The sequence below is a fragment of the Elgaria multicarinata genome, chromosome 14, assembly GCF_023053635.1.
Source record: "Elgaria multicarinata webbii isolate HBS135686 ecotype San Diego chromosome 14, rElgMul1.1.pri, whole genome shotgun sequence".
In the NCBI taxonomy this organism is placed as follows: domain Eukaryota; kingdom Metazoa; phylum Chordata; class Lepidosauria; order Squamata; family Anguidae; genus Elgaria; species Elgaria multicarinata.
This window is the reverse complement of record NC_086184.1, coordinates 4,271,091-4,287,548: the sequence shown is the minus strand read 5'-3', so window position 1 is coordinate 4,287,548 and position 16,458 is coordinate 4,271,091. Positions and strand designations below refer to the sequence as shown.

The following is a 16,458-nucleotide window of genomic DNA, read 5'->3' as shown; positions in this document are numbered from 1 at the left end:
ACATATGCAAGTCTTGTGTTTAACACAGAACAAATGAGGCCACTTGCCCACTGGAGAGGCTTCATGTAAATCAAGGAGTAGAATCCCAGCCCTGGGAACTAAAGGGCTTTTTACTGATCACTCAGGATAGCCGTGCCCTTCCATCCTCCCTTGGTGGAATCCTACCTGAAAAAGCAAAGAGCGCCGTCTTTATGCTTTCTTCCGTATTTGCAAGGCTCCTCCGTGAGGAGGACCATTTAGTGGGGTGCCTTTTCCAGTCACCCCATAATGGGATCCAAATGAAAGTCTGTTGCCTGTAGAGTTCTGATGTGTGTGGGACTCTGCTAACTTGATGCTTGCGGGACGATGCTATACTGGAACTGTCAGAAGCTGGTGCTGCTGCTCAGATATGCCTTCAGTTCCACATGGGAAATGAAAAGCCAGTGTAATGGGCAGCGGGGGTGGGGGTGGTCTGAGCCCACTTTTAGGTATTTCTGCATGCCCATTTAAAAAGCCTTCGAATTTGCAAAGCGGTACTGCCTCAAACCAAAAGATAAAAGTGGGCTCTTTGGAACACATATGCTGTTCAAGTCCACAACCAGATAGAATGACGCTAACAACGTCCACCTGGTACAAGGAAGGATAAGTCTGAAAGAGAAGGGGCACCTCTTTTTGTTTCTTGCACAAGTCCTCAGTAAAAACCAACCAACCACCCAGCTCTATTGCGGGGGAATCCAGGGGCTCTGGCTGAAACTCCCTTCATTCTCCTGAGAGGAAGTGAGGACAACCTGGACTTTCATAGCTCCAAGCACTTTACATTGCTTTTTTGCATTTACATTATTTAGTGCTCACTGTCTATGTATGTAGTCCTTTTCAAGCTCCATATCGGGCCTACGGCCCGATAGGAATCCACCAGGAGCAGAGCCTTTAGCGTGGTGGCCCCTTCTCTGTGGAACTCCCTGCCCCTGGAGGTCAGGCAGGCGCCAGCACTAGGCTGCTTCCGCGCCTCCTAAAAACCTGTTTCGAGAAGCCTTCCTTAACTGACTAGCCACTGTTTTTCTTGTTCCTTTTTAAATTGAACAATTTTAATTTGCTTTTGAAATCTTCTTTCTTTTACTGTTTATACCTATGTTCACCAGTCTGGAATTTGTGTTAGTTAATTGAGCGATATATAAATATTGTAAATACATACATACATACATAAATAAATCCTTTCCTTTTCTGGAACATGTGGGGTCCTACAGGGATGGTGATATTGTAGGCCCTTGAAGAAAGGGCCTAAGCACTGACCTTTCTCTTGGGCTTCTCTCCGCTTTTTCTCCTCCAGATCCAGTTTGCTGACCAGCTTCCGGTGCTGCTGCAAGAATTCGTCGTAAACGTACATGGGATCCTGGCCCCTGGGCAATGGATGCCTATAAGGTGAGCTAGGCTTGCTGTTCAAGGTGTCAACAAACTGTCCACCCTGTAAGAGTGATGCCCTCTGCTGGTTCAAAATGGTCTGTGTGGACTTCTCCAGTTCTGCTAAGAAGGGCCCATGGGAAAAGCCACCATGCTCTGATCCCCCAGGTTCTCTGACTGGCTGGTACTTGTCCAGAATGTCTCTTTTCCTGGCCCCTTCCTCCATCTTCTCTGGGCAGTATACCCGCTCTACTTTCACAAGGGGGATGGCTTGCCTGCTGGGCTCATATTGGCTGGCATGGCTTTGGAGAGAGTGGTTTTCCTGTATCCTTCGGGGTTCAGTGGTGTTGTCCATCAAGGAGACAGGATTCCAGAGGGACGTGGGGACAGGATGGTGCTGTGGCTTAGGGGAGATAAGTGGAGGGGGCCCTCCAAAATGCTGTGGTTGGTCTCGGCTACTTGGTTCAGGGCGGTTTGGTCCCAATCTGCAAAGAAGATGAACGTGCAATAGTTAACACGGTGCACAAGAGCAGTCCTACAAGCTGTTTGTTGCTACCAAAGAACCTTCTAAGTCTCTTCTAAGCAGCAGAAGGGTCTGCAGTCAGAGAAATGACAGGCTGTCTTCTTCATGGTCACCCTACGCTAATTTATTTGTATTGATTTTTGTTCGCTGCTTTGTTGTGAACTGCTTCTAGTGAAATGCATGCAGAAAAAGGTATACAGATAAAAATGACTGACTGGTTATTCTTGCTGTCATAACTGAAGAAGGGCTGCGTAGTGAGCTGCAAAAATAGAAGAGCCGGCCTAGAACATCACACTTTTCATATAAAGCTATCTATTGGAGGATAGCTTGGCCAGGTTATGCGTTTACATTTCTGTCTGCAGGAATCTGGGACTGGAGGGACACCTTGTGGCTTTTAGACTAAATGCAGCTGAAACAAAGTAAGGAGAATCTCTCAGCCACAAGCAAGGCATGGAGGCAAAAGCCCTCTCCCATGATGGCTCCCCTGAAACTACGTGCAGCGGCTTACTACCTCTGAACAGACAGGTCCCATACAACCACCCTTCCCTTCCCAGTTGCCAGTTCATAGAATAGCAGAGTTGGAAGGGGCCTACAAGGCCATCAAGTCCAACCCCCTGCTCAATGCAGGAATCCATCCTAAAGCAGCCCTGACAGATGCTTGTCTAGCTGCCTCTTGAAGGCCTCTAGTGTGGGAGAGCCCACAACCTCACCAGGCAACTGATTCCATTGTCGTACTGCTCTAACAGTCAGGATGTTTTTCCTGAAGTCCAGCTGGAATCTGGCTTCCTGTAACTTGAGCCCGTTATTCCGTGTCCTGCACTCTGGGAGGATCGAGAAGAGATCCTGGCCCTCCTCTGTGGGACAACCTTACAGGTATTTGAAGAGTGCTCTCCTGTCTCCCCTCAAACTTCTTTTCTCCAGGCGAAATGGGGATGGGGCAAGAGGCAGTGCTTGGATTCCTGCTTCTCCACTTGAGCTCTTTCCATCTGTCCTAGAAGACAGCGGTTGTGTTCAGGGGTTGCTGCTGAGGGCATCGTTTAGTTTGGATAACATACATTGCTTTTCCTGCTGTTGGAATCTGTTTTTGTATTTGTATTGCTAGGCCTTTCAATGAATTATTTGTGGGTTATTTAATCTTGTTGTAATATGGAATGTTGTTTCGGCCTGTTGAAATGTTGTTTCTATGACTATTTAAATGTTGCTCATATGTCTTATAAATTGTTAGTGAATTATCTGGAAACATTATCTCATTATGTATTGTTCTGTTATGATGTTGTGAGCTGCTTTGAGCATGGTTTCCCATAGAATAAAGTGGATGATGGATGGTGATGATGATAATGATGAAGGAAACGCTAAGTATTCTCTTCCATCACTACTGAGGCCAATACTTTTAGTTAGCTGCAGACTCACATGAGATCTGTATGGGTTTAAAACGCACTCAATCATCCCAGAGTGCAGGACACAGAATAATGGGCTCAAGTTACAGGAGGCCAGATTCTGGCTGGACATCAGGAAAAACTTCCTGATTGTTAGAGCAGTACGACAATGGAACCAGTTACCTAGGGAGGTTGTGGGCTCTCCCACACTAGAGGCCTTCAAGAGGCAGCTGGACAACCATCTCTCAGGGATGGTTTAAGGTGGATTCCTGCATTGAGCAGGGGGTTGGACTCGATGGCCTTGTAGGCCCCTTCCAACTCTGCTATTCTATGAACTGGCAACTGGGAAGGGAAGGGTGGTTGTATGGGACCTGTCTGTTCAGAGGTAGTAAGCCGCTGCACGTAGTTTCAGGGGAGCTATCATGGGAGAGGGCTTTTGCCTCCATGCCTTGCTTTTAGATTGTAAGCCTGTGGGCAGGGACTGTCAAGAAATACTTTTGTAAGCCGCTGTGAGAGCCTTTTTTGGCTGAATGGCGGCATAAAAATCCTTAAATAAATAAATACTCCAGGGCACTGGAGGCCCGTGCAGAGGAGCATCATGTTCAGATTGCTGCCTCCATCTGTGATGTGGTTGCTGTGGAGCTGCAGAAGTCCCTGGAAGAAGAGTTTGCAGGAGACAAAATATAAGGTTGGAAAACCTTGAAAAGGACACCAGTGTGATTGTCCTCCCCTAAGCTCCTGGAGGATATATAGTTTATGTATCTATTAGGCACTCCTATACAGATTCTCTGCCGCTCGAAGTGGCGTAGAACAGTCATAAAATAATTCACTAGAGTGATGTAATTCAAAGCCATTTCTAAAAGACAAACAACACCTCCTTAAAAAAAACATCAGGAGCAGGGGGCTGGGGAAACGTCCCAAGCCAGGCAATAAGAACGGAACAACGGCTCTGCTGATCTACAACGGCCCCTTAATGACTTGCCTTTGGCTGTAGCTTCTGCTGCACCCAGTTCCATTATCCCGGCGCAATGGATTAGCAGCTACTGGATTGTGGCTTTTTCAGCAAACAGCCCCAGGCTTTCCTCCCTGTATGCATTAGAGGTGACCTTGCGTTGCGCAAGAGGAAGATGAAATGGGAATCTGACACCACTGCCATGCCCACCAGCAACCCACTCCTTATTCCAGATTAGCTCCTTTAATCCCCTTGATATCCCAAAACCAACAATGGGATCCAGCTGCACAGCCAAAGGGATGAGTCAAGGCCGGGCTGCTGAAGTGAACACTTGGCAACAGAGCAAGAAAGAAGATATTAATCCAGCCAGAGGCTCACGCAGTGGGGGAACAGGCACTGGCAGAGACGTGGTCTTTCCGTGTGAAGTTATGCTTTTGCTCCCTGACTTGGCATCTGTCACTCTCCCTACACCATGCCCAGGATAGAGGTGGAAAGGTCTCTGACGGTGGGCTGGCAGGAAGCTATTCACTCTATTGTGGCCGGATCCTGGACTCCAATGTCTACAGGCAAAAATATGCACCAGTGTGGCTGGAGAGGTTCCTGTGTGGTGTTCAAGAGCTTTCCTCTTGCTCCTGGCCAAGCAGACGCTAAAGCGCTGAAAGCCAGCCTTGGGCTCTCTCACCCCCTCTTGGGCCACATGTTGAAGGCCAGGAAGCGGCAGTGCCAGCAACGCTGTAACCCATCCAGACCCAGAAGTCTCCAGGGCCCAGCCCCTGCCTCCCTCCCATCTGCCAAAGATGGCAGCAATTAGTGACAACTGTCGCAATGACACCTGGTCACCGTCCGTTGGATGGAGGCCACTATGCTCATTCTGCCCAGGCTTGCAAGCAGCTGTCAGATGGCATTAGTTCATGTCTGCTGAAACTCAGATACCGTGCAGCCACATGGAAGGTTCTGAGCCTCATTTATCATAGAATCATAGAATAGCAGAGTTGGAAGGGGCCTACAAGGCCATCTAGTCCAACCCCCTGCTCAATGCAGGAATCCACCCTAAAGCATCCCTGGCAGATGCTTGTCCAGCTGCCTCTTGAAGGCCTCTAGTGTGGGAGAGCCCACAACCTCCCTAGGTAGCTGATTCCACTGTTGTACTGCTCTAACAGTCAGGGAGTTTTTCCTGATGTCCAGCTGGAATCTGGCTTCCTTTAACTTGCGCCCGTTATTCCGTGTCCTGCACTCTGGGAGGATCGAGAAGAGATCCTGGCCCTCCTCTGTGGGACAACCTTACAAGTATTTGAAGAGTGCTCTCCTGTCTCCCCTCAAACTTCTTTTCTCCAGGCGAAATGGGGATGGGGCAAGAGGCAGTGCTTGGATTCCTGCTTCTCCACTTGAGCTCTTTCCATCTGTCCTAGAAGACAGCGGTTGTGTTTAGGGGTTGCTGCTGAGGGCATTGTTTAGTTTGGATAACATACATTGCTTTTCCTGCTATATAAATAAATAAAATGGAATTCACTGCCACAAGATGTAGTGCTGGCCACCAATTCGGATGGCTTTAAAGAGGGCTGGATAAATTCCCGGAGGAGAAGGCTATCAATAGCTACTAGCCATGATGGCTATGTGCTCCCTCCAGTATCAGAGGCAGTAAGCCTATGTGCACCAGTTGCTGGGGAACATGGGCGGAAAGTTGCTGTTCCACCATGTATTGTGTCCAGTTCTGGGCTCCACAATTCAAGAAGGATGCAAACAAGCTGGAGCGTGTTCAGAGGAGGGCAACCAAGGATGATCAGGGGTCTGGAAACAAAGCCCTATGAAGAGAGACTGAAACAACTGGGCATGTTTAGCCTGGAGAAGAGAAGATTGAGCGGAGACAGGAGAGCACTCTTCAAATACTTGAAAGGTTGTCACACAGAGGAGGGCCAGGATCTCTTCTCAATCCTCCCAGAGTGCAGGACATGGAATAACAGGCTGAAGTAACAGGAAGCCAGATTCCGTCTGGACATCAGGGAAAACGCCCTGACTGTTAGAGCAGTACGACAATGGAACCAGTTACCTAGGGAGGTTGTGGTCTCTCCCACACTAGAGGCCTCCAAGAGGCAGCTGGGCAGCCATCTGTCAGGGATGCTTTAGGGTAGATTCCTGCATTGAGCAGGGGGTTGGACTCGATGGCCTTGTAGGCCGCTTCCAACTCTACTATTCTATGATTCTATGTCCTGCCTTCTTGGTCCTTGGCCAATGGCTGGTTGGCCACTGTGCGAACAGAATGCTGGACTAGATGGACCCTCAGTCTGATCCAGCAAACACTTCTTATATTCCGATGTTCAAAGCAACCACCTCCGCTTGGAAGGGGGTTTGGGGGTCCCCAGACCCACCAGCCAAAGAGAGGCAGAGTGTCACTAGCGAGCACCATTCCTCGCTCATCAAGAGGCCAGCCTGAGCAGAGAGGCCGATGCAATCCGGCCACCGAGACGCGAGTCTCACCGTGGATTCTCAGGCCGGTGCTCCACTTCCATCTGCCCAGGCGGGCGCCCGATATCCAAATGCTGCTCCAGCACTTGCTGACGGAACTCTGACACCTGGGACTGGCGGTCCTCCTTCTCTTGCCGCAGCCGCCGCTGCCGCGCCAGCCACTTCTCTTCCTCGTTGGTTCGCTGGATGAGGAGGGCCGTGGCCGCGCTGCTTCCAGGCAGGGGGAAGATGCTGTGGTTGGAAATTAAGCCGGGCACCGGATGGTGAGAGGCGGACGACGGGTGCAATGGATGCTGGACTGGCTTGGGGGTCTGGATCGCAGAAGAATCCTTGGGTTTCTCTGCAGCAGGAGAAGAAGATGCAAATGTTTATAGGCAAAAGAAACATTGGGGTTCAGTTTGGCTTGAGATGCTGCTATCTGCTCCTAGCATATTTATTCAGTTCGAAGGCAGCAGCGGAGTCACCCATGTAGTGCCTGTGGGCATGCTTGTATTGACACTGTTGTGGGACCAAAGAAAGAAAAAGCTAATTCAGGGAAGAGCAGCGTAGCACAAGTCCTATAAGGCCACTATTAATACCCTGCCTTCAGCGCAGAAAGGTGCAGTGCGCACGGGTGCGCATCTACGTCCAGCAAATCCCTGCAAAACCACAGGCCCATGTCGACTTTAATGGAGATTGATACCAATGCTACAGAGCAGTGGTTCTCAACCTTCCTAATGCCGCAACCCTTTAATACAGTTCCTCATGTTGTGGTGACCCCCAACCATAAAATTATTTTCATTCTTCCCTACACGATCCATTGTCATGGGATGGTTTGCTAATGAAAATAATACATAACAATAGCTTTAATAATACAAAAGATGATACATGACATAGTTCAGTCAATACAGTTTCCTAAGACCATCGGAAATATGTGTTTTCCGATGGTCTTAGGCGACCCCTGTGAAAGGGTCATTCGACCCCCAAAGGGGTCCCGACCCACAGGTTGAGAACCGCTGCTATAGAGGGTCTCTCTTGGCCACAAGAATCTGCTTCGTAATCCTGAGCATGTACTGATGTTAAACCAAGCTGTTATTTAACGCTCCACACGAATCTGAAAAGGCCACCTTCGGCGTGCAGATTTCATGCTTTGGGTAAACTCGCATATAATTAACTTAATGCAGTGAACGTCACACAATGTTCTGTAGACAGGCCCAGTGCTGCCATAGAGGCAACTCAGGCGGCCGCCTAGAGCGCCAAGCAAACGAGGGCGCCGAACAGCGTACCCGGAAGCTGCTCTCCTAGAGCGGCTTCCGGGTGTGCTGTTCCAAAGCCGCCACCCCAGCCTCCGCCCAACCCCAGCGTCCTGGCTTCAAAGCTGGGAGCGGGAGGGAGCGGGCGGTGAGTGGGCAAGCAAGGGGGGAGCCGTAGCAGTGAGCGAGCAAGCGGGGGCGGCGGGCAAGCGGACCAGTGAGCGAGCGAGCGAGCGGGTGGGCAGGCGAGTGAGGGGGCGGTGAGTGAGCGAGTGGGGGGGCGGGCGGCTTCAGAACGCGCCTGCCTAGGGCGCAATATAGTCTGGCACCGGCCCTGTCTGTAGAAGAGGGATGAACATTGACATCTGATGGCCAGTGAAGAGCAGAGATCAGTACAAGACAGGCAAATCGCTGGAATCTCTCAGCTTGTTTGAAAGGTTTTATCAGAAGGCGGGCGTGCCTTTTTAAGGGCTTCTCCACAGACCTTGGGGTGAGAAATATGCTCTGTGTGGGCCTGTTCAGACGACACACTAAACCATGGTTAGGCCACTAACCCTTTTGCAGAAAATGGCGAGTGAGCATGTTCAAGCTGTGGATATGTCGCCACCGTGGTTAGGACATGCTAAGCCAGAATGTTTAGCTCCCAGAGTGCAGGACACGGAATAATGGACTCAAGTTAAAGGAAACCAGATTCCAGCTGGACATCAGGAAAAACTTCCTGACTGTTAGAGCAGTGCGACAATGGAATCAGTTCCCTAGGGAGGTTGTGGGCTCTCCCACACTAGAAGCCTTCAAGAGGCAGCTGGACAAGTATCTGTCGGGGATGCTTTAGGGTGGATTCCTGCATTGAGCAGGGGGTTGGACTCGATGGCCTTGTATGATTCTAAATGCTTAACCCCCATGGCTTAGCAAGTTGTCTGAACAGGGTCTGTGAGTGTGAGTCCCTTTAAAAACATTATCTCAATGTCAAGTTGTACAGCAGAAACCAAATTACTGTGTGGGAAAAGAACACCGCAAGTTGTAAAATTATCCCATGGGTACGTTTACTGACAGTGACCATCACAGAACCCAAGAGAGGACCATGGTGGGATCAGGACCCCTAGTTAACCAGTTCTGCTCAGGCTGGCTTTAGGCCCCTGGACCAGGGACGGAGTCTCAGCTTTTTTGCCGGCTACGTCACCTCCACCGACTTGTCCGCCTCTGGATTTTAAAAGGAAAGCAGCGGCGGAGTCACCTGCTCGGTTTGGCGTTAGCTGCTCGGATGGTTTGACACGCTCCTCTGGCGGGTGGCTCCTCAGCCCATGCAACTCCGACACTGGCAGGAAGGAGCCTTCCATGGCTTTGACAAGGCTCTGTTCTTTCTCCCGGGCTCTCTCGCGCTGCCTCTCCAGCTCCCGCTCCCGTTCTCGCTCCCTCTCTTTTTCCCGTTCTCGTTCCAGCTCCTTCTCCCGCTCTCGTTCCCGTTCCCGCTCTCGCTCCCGCTCCCGCTCGCGATCAGCTTCCCGTTCTCGCTCCTTTTCTCGCTCCCGCTGCCGCAGTTCCTCGTCTATCTGCAACCTACAAAAAACAAAACAAACTCAAGTAAGCCGAACCTGGGGGGTGGGTGGGTGGGGAGGCATCCCTTTCCTCCCTGAAATCGCCAAGAGGATTGAATAGTAATTCCGTACCTCTCTGCAGTCAGACTGGAGATGCGTTCGGATTGCAGTGCGGAGAGAGACGAATGAGACAACTCGGTGGGGTACCTCACTCCAGACAAGTGGAGGTGCATGGCCGATGGATGAAGGGGCGGGAGCGAACCAGGCGTTGGAATCGGATAGAAAGGCGAGCGTAGAGCTGAAAGGCAGTAGGAATCATCCATCCTGGAAAGGAAGGAGCCGTTAGTCCAAGACGTCACTAGTCATTTTTATCTACCCAACGGAAGGATCTGGTGGGTGAGGAGGCCCCCACTGGTCCAAGAAGATGGACATTTTGTGCCATCTACTTCACAATGCAAACTATGCTGCTATTAAAGACTACAACTGAACCCTGAGATGGGGTAAAGCATAGGACTAGGCCTCAGTTTTGGATCTGAAGCCCCGTTGCTGCTGGTGAGGTTTACGGCTTTGGAAATGCATTGAGCGTTGGGGTTATCTGCTATGCACTGCCATCCTGACCCCATAAAATCCGTTCTGAAAGGCATGGGGCCCTCCCAGCTAAGAGTTAGCTTTGGAGTGATGAGGAGAGAACACAAATATAAGAGAACAAATCCCATTCCTTCCTTCCCCCACCCCATTTTTCTTGAATATCTTTGAAGTTTGCCTTATTCATAAAATTATTTCAAGGCAGCTAATAGAATTTTAGCAATAAAACACCAACGTTGAAACTACAATGCTAAAACAAGCAGGAGAATAAAACCACAGTGGCAGAGGAATGGACCAGTTCATACATACACGCTACCCATCCCTATTCCCGCACAAATGTTATGAATCCAGTTCTGCAGCCTCAAAAACATGGCAGGCTGGCTAGTCACAAAGGGAAAGCTAGAGGCAGAGTCTTTGGTTCCCCACGGGTTCTCTTATAGACATTTGTGCTCCAGATCTCAGCTCTTCCTGGGCACAGCAGGTCTTGCTGACCAGGGCATAACAGAAGCTGTGCAGAGGCAGCCATTGCTCAACAGGCCCTCATTCAAAGAACAAATTAATGGCCCGGCATCAAACGTCCTGCTGTTGCTTAAAGTGATTGCCTGTTGTGCTTTATTACAGCTGTGCGGACGCCCTCGGAGAACCCTCCATTGTGACCCAGACCTGTTTATCCAACGTGGTTCCAAAGGACACGCTTGGGTAGCTGCCCAAACGAATCAAATTCTGGACCCTGCACAAAGCAAGGGGAGGAGGGGGTGGCGTGGACAAAAGGCTTTCTCTTGTACGGCTTCTGGCTCTTACCTGAAGGCCGGGTGAGGGAAAGGATGGTGAGCCAGGTAGCTGGGATGGTAGTACGCAGCAGCAGTGGCTGGATCCAGAGTGATGGGAGGCAAGGAGGACATGCGGAGCTCCTCAGCTGTGTGATACGGCCGAAAGCTTCGCAGGTAGTCTTCTGTAACCGCGCTGGGAGGCACCACGTGGTGGACAGGCCGCTGGAGGCTGCTAAATGAAAAGGAGGCGGCAAACGGGAGGGAGAAAGTCGTTTAGGGCATGTGCAGAGACCCTTCCGAGCGTGCTTCTCTCAGGGGCTGCGTGCACTTGGGTCAGGGAATCTAGTCCCACAAGCCACAAAACCCGTGAGCCCATCTCACGCCGCAGTTCCAGATGAAAAAGAGCAGCCGGCGACCCTCGGCCAGTGACAATTTCCAGGCTAATCTGCGCCCTTTCGCCTTTAGAACAATCGCTATTCCGGAGGTTGAGTCGTCCAAGCTGCCCCCACCCCCCAGCTCCTCACACAAAGCTGCTGCCATTTTTAAAAGCCCCCGCCCCCCACTTCGTGAATCTCTTATTAAATTGCATTCCTTTGCGAATCTCTTATTAAGTGGTATTCCTCTACACCACCCTTCCTCAACCTGGGGCGCTCCAGATGTGTTGGACTACAACTCCCAGAATGCCCCGGCTGGGGCATTCTGGGAGATGCAGTCCAACACATCTGGAGCGCCCCAGGTTGAGGAAGGCTGCTCTAAAGGTTGTATAGTCCATCCGTCCCCCCTGCCCCGCGAGTTACAGCACACATCTAACCCAGACACGATTCTTTTCAGAAGATGGAACAAACAGTAGTATGTCCATCTCTCCAAGAGTAAGGCTCACTTCCTTCTACCGTCTCCCCATTTATGACATGGAAAGCGATCTCACGCTACTGTCATTGAAAATGGACTTGTGGGAATATTGCGCAAAGGCTAATGTAGGATTGTGCAGAAAGACAACAGCAAGCACATGGGCGAGGCAGAGCCGTCCGCACGTCAGAGAGGAAGGGGCTGTCCCTCTGGTGCACGGCCGCCTCTCTTGTCCTCATGCGCTCTCCGCAGCATCACTTACTTAAGAGGTGGGAAACGGGAGTCCTGAACGATGGAGTTGGGTGGGATCCCGAAGGAGTAAGGCGTCCCAAGCAAGTGAGAAGGAACCGTCGGGCCACTGGCTTTCTCCTGGGGTAACGGGGCCTCAGTAATCAGGCGGTCCCTGGTGCTGCTGCTGTTTCCACCGCTACTTCGCGACCCAGCTTCTTGCTAAGAAGGAAAAGGAGCTCATGAACAACTATAACCCTGCAGTGCAGCTTAGGAAAACTGGAAGGGACACGAGCACAGACGTGTATAGGAAAACACAAGTTCAACACTACCTGCTGCTGAGGGGGATGTTTATCTACACAAGGCTACCTTTGTGCCTAGTCCAGAAACTTCAACTAGTTCAAAATATGGCAGCCAGGTTGGTCACCTAGGGGTGACCACATCACACCAGTCTCAAAATCCCTTCACTGGCTGCCAATTAGTTTCCGGGCAAAGTATGAAGTGTTGGTTATCACCTTTAAAGCCCTACATGGTTTGGGTCCAGGCTACCTGCGGGGTCGCCTTCTCCCGTACAATCCGCCCCGCACACTCAGGTCCTCTGGGAAGAATCTACTCCAGCCAACAAAAACAAGGCTGACAACTAGTACCCAGAAGACCTTTTCTTCTGACGCTCCCAGTTTGTGGAATGGCTTGCCGGGAGAGATTCGTCAACTTAACAGTCTTCCAGTTTAAGAAAGCCATAAAGACTGATCTCTTCCGGCAGGCCTACCCAATTGAATTTTAAGATGCCTTTTTTAATGGTGTGCTGCTTTTAATGACACACTGGTTTTAAACGTTTAAATTAGTTTTATGTATTTTGTGGTGCTTTTATTTGTGTTGTACTCCGCCTCGATCCAGAGGGAGAGGCGGGTAACAAATAAACATTATTATCATTATCATCATCATCATCAATTTCTCATCCATTCAATAATGGTGACTGCACTCCTGGGGCTATTCCCCAGATTGTAAGAATCCAGTCGGGGTAGTCTTGCAAGCCATATAAGGGTATCGGGAATCCTGTTATAATTAGGAAGAGTACTGGTGCAAGCCAAAGAAACACTTCTGCCTTTTTTGATCTGCAAAGCAATTCACCATCCTTATTACGTCGGCCCTCACTACATCCTGCCAGTATTCCCATTTTGACAGTCTGGAGACCAACACTGTGAAATACTGACTCTTTTGAGGCCACACAAGTGGTCCAGGGTCCAGATAGGATCCAAATTTGGGTCAAACACAGAAGGAGAAGGTGCATCTACCAACGGTTAGTTGAACACAACGGGACATACTTCCATGAAACACGGATTGCATTCTCAAGGGCATTTGCACACGTGAGACATAAATCACCTTTGAAACTCTCTCAGTATTTGTCTGATCATTGTTACAACGGAAGAGAAAGCGAAGGAGAGGCATCTTTCATGCAAATGAGTACTGTGGGCAATATAGGTTTTACATACACATTACCAGATGCTTGAAGCAAGAGCCTCATGAATGGAAATGAAGTCAGACAAGTAAATAGCATGGTACCTTTTTATTATCCAACCATGTTACAGAACACTCTGCGCTCCTAAACCCATTCATTTGGAAGCAACTCCCATTTGATTATAGCAGAGTGTACTTCCAAATAAGTGTTCTTAGAAGATTATGGATGCTTCATGTGCTGTAGTCCAATGTAGAGCCTGCCAAACATTGCTTCCAAGTGCTCTACACACAGTGGTTGTAACCACTGAAAGCTACTTTTCATGTTTCTTCAAACCTGATCTTGGAGAGATGGTCTTGAATTTGCTTGTTGAAGTGTGAGTTCTTTTCTGCATTCTCAACTACGGATCACATCAGATCCAGGGGTCTTAGAAGCATCAAATAGGGACAAGAATCCTCAAAGTCAAATTTCATAATGTGAAAAACTGCAAGTGTTTAGAATGGAATTCTGAAATGATGCCAAAATATGTGCAAACTGTTATTTCAGATCTTCTTTGCTTTCTTTTTCTTTCTTTTTAAATGCTGGCTTAGCTGAAAAAAGTGGGACCAATTCTGACTCGCTCCCCATCTCCTGCGAACTGATATCTGACCACTGCCTTCCTGCAACTGTCAGCAACATTATTATTATTTATTTATATAGCACCATCAGTGTACATGGTGCTGTACAGAGTAAAACAATAAAATAGCAAAACCCTGCCGCATAGGCTTACATTCTAATAAAATCATAATAAAACAATAAGAAGGGGAAGAGAATGCACCAAACAGGCACAGGGTAGAGTAAAACTAACAGTATAAAAGTCAGATCAAAATCAAGTTTTAAAAGCTTTAGAAAAAAAGGTTTTAGCTGAGCTTTAAAAACTGCGATTGAACTTGTAGTTCGCAAATGTTCTGGAAGAGCGTTCCAGGCGTAAGGGGCAGCGGAAGAAAATGGACGAAGCCGGAGCAAGGGAAGTAGAGACCCTTGGGCAGGCGAGAAACATGGCATCAGAGGAGCGAAGAGCACGAGCGGGGCAATAGTGTGAGATGAGAGAGGAAAGATAGGAAGGAGCTAGACTGTGAAAAGCTTTGTAGGTCAACAGGAGAAGTTTATATTGGATTCTGAAGTGAATTGGAAGCCAATGAAGAGATTTCAGAAGTGGAGTAACATGGTCAGCGCGGCGAGCCAAGAAGATGATCTTAGCTGCAGAGTGGTGAACAGAAACCAATGAACTGATGTGAGAAGAAGGAAGGCCAGTGAGAAGAAGGTTGCAGTAGTCCAACCGAGAAATAACCAATGCATGAACAAGAGTCTTGGCAGAAGAGACAGACAAAAATGATCGAATCCTGACATGAAACCTTCCTATTGGCCAGGCATGGTATAAATACTGGGAGACTGATCTTTTTTTGCCTGGTCACCATACCATAATTTCAGCTCAGTGCTGGCTCTGGTTATAGTTCCAAGTTCCTGCTACTGACTCCAGGAACTCAGAAGTTGGCCTTGAAAGTAACACTTAGTCATGAGACTCAGCACCTTCCGAATAAACAAAGACTCAAGTGCAGTGCGTGTGTGTGTGTGTGTGTGTAAGGGGGGGGGATTTAGTAGGATGGGGGTGGAGAATGAAAATGAAGAGTAGAGGAGCTATTAGAGAGGTTCATACACTGTATAAACAGTGTGGAGGAAATGGATATATATATATATATTCTCTCCCTCTGCACAAAAACTCAAAAGTCACCCAACGAAACTAATGGACTGTAGATTCAGGACTGGCTAAAATTAAGTTCATTTCCCCCCCGTGTTGCATCATTCATTCATGGAATTTGCTGCCACAAGATGGTGGTGTAGATGGTTTTAAAAGGGTATTAGACAAATTCACGGAGAAAGAAAGCTCTACCAACGTCTTTTAGCCACAATACCTAAACGGAGGGTTCTTGCTTACAAATTCTGCTTGTGGACTTCCTGCCTGGTATTTGGCTGGGGAAAGGACATAGGGAACCAGCTTCTGACCTAGCAGGGCTCTCCTTGTTTTGGACCATGTTCTACAACGTGCCTGAAATATACATTCAGTACCTAGAGACACTGTCCTGTGCTTGGACCCATGTTCCCCCCTGAAACACAGACACTCTGCCAGCCATTCCTGGAGTGAGTCTAGCATCATCTGGGATGGCAGCTGCTGACATGCCATGCTGGATATCCTGGCATCAGTGATGCATGTAGGGAGAGCGATAGAGGGCATTAGGAAGCTGCCACTGAGGCAGAGCAGACCGGTCTGTGACCAGTCATTCCCTGAAGTGGGCAGCCTTGGCATCAGCTGCATAGGCAGCTGCTCGCCTGTCGCATCTATCCTGGCAACACCAACACAAGGAGACAACTACCCCCAATATCTTTAGGCCTCAATACAGACCAGATGCTACTTAGGCAATCACCAGTGACGGAAAGGGAGAAGTATAAAGTCCTAGCCAAAGGGACCAGCCGGTTCAGGAGCTGTCTTGAACCAAAAAAAACCCACCCATTGAGACTTTTTCAGGCTATTACCATCTACTGCCACTGGCTTCATGCGGTAAGGAGAGGACAATCCCAAGAGGGAGCAGGTCCAAGCTGCATGGGATGAACATGTCAATATGACTAAAAAATTCTAGGAAAGCCAAACCCGATGGCCAGCAGGACAGAAAGAGATTCTGAAATATGTTTACTGGCTGCCTATCCTATCATGGGGCCCGTTCAAAGTCTAGTGTGGATATAGAGTTCTTCCAGAGAAAGTAATACGCCAATCACTGCTCACTGTTTTATAGCAAATCATTCAAATATATGTAGATATTAATTTGCCCCCTGCTTAATATTGATGCCGTGAAGTGGCAAAAATAAGAGAACAACACATTGCCCAGGCTGGTTTGAAATTGGAAATTTCAGCAATTCGCACAAAGGTTTCACACAATACCACGAGGAAAGAGCCCCCGCATCTGATTTCAGGGAGGGGCTGGGCTTATGTGGCCAGAGAAGACCTGTCTCATGGAGCTTACATTTCAATGTGCAGGGAATCGGAAGACAGACAGACAGACATCTTGTGAAGATGAAGGAA

The 16,458-nt window shown here is 49.0% G+C and overlaps 2 protein-coding genes across 4 annotated transcripts in view; one reads left to right on the top strand and one right to left on the bottom strand.

Annotated features, from left to right (window-relative positions):
* The window catches only part of GINS2 (GINS complex subunit 2), a 34,224-nt gene extending 23,355 nt beyond the window's left edge, over window positions 1-10,869 (top strand). The window contains exon 6 of one of the 2 annotated variants that reach the window (XM_063141051.1): window positions 10,665-10,869. The gene's annotated coding sequence lies outside the window, so the exon portion shown is untranslated. Of the gene's footprint in view, window positions 1-1,306; window positions 1,398-10,664 lie in introns of those variants that run through there. The other variant, XM_063141050.1, reaches the window with a different exon arrangement.
* The window catches only part of GSE1 (Gse1 coiled-coil protein), a 402,911-nt gene that overhangs the window by 10,076 nt on the left and 376,377 nt on the right, over window positions 1-16,458 (bottom strand). The window contains exons 5-10 of one of the 2 annotated variants that reach the window (XM_063141042.1): window positions 11,922-12,109; window positions 10,845-11,045; window positions 9,591-9,782; window positions 9,158-9,480; window positions 6,704-7,031; window positions 1,270-1,862 (exon numbers count right to left, since the gene is read on the bottom strand). In XM_063141042.1, the coding sequence (XP_062997112.1) occupies window positions 1,270-1,862; window positions 6,704-7,031; window positions 9,158-9,480; window positions 9,591-9,782; window positions 10,845-11,045; window positions 11,922-12,109 (1,825 nt within the window). The remainder of the gene's footprint in view (window positions 1-1,269; window positions 1,863-6,703; window positions 7,032-9,157; window positions 9,481-9,590; window positions 9,783-10,844; window positions 11,046-11,921; window positions 12,110-16,458) is intronic. The other variant, XM_063141043.1, reaches the window with a different exon arrangement.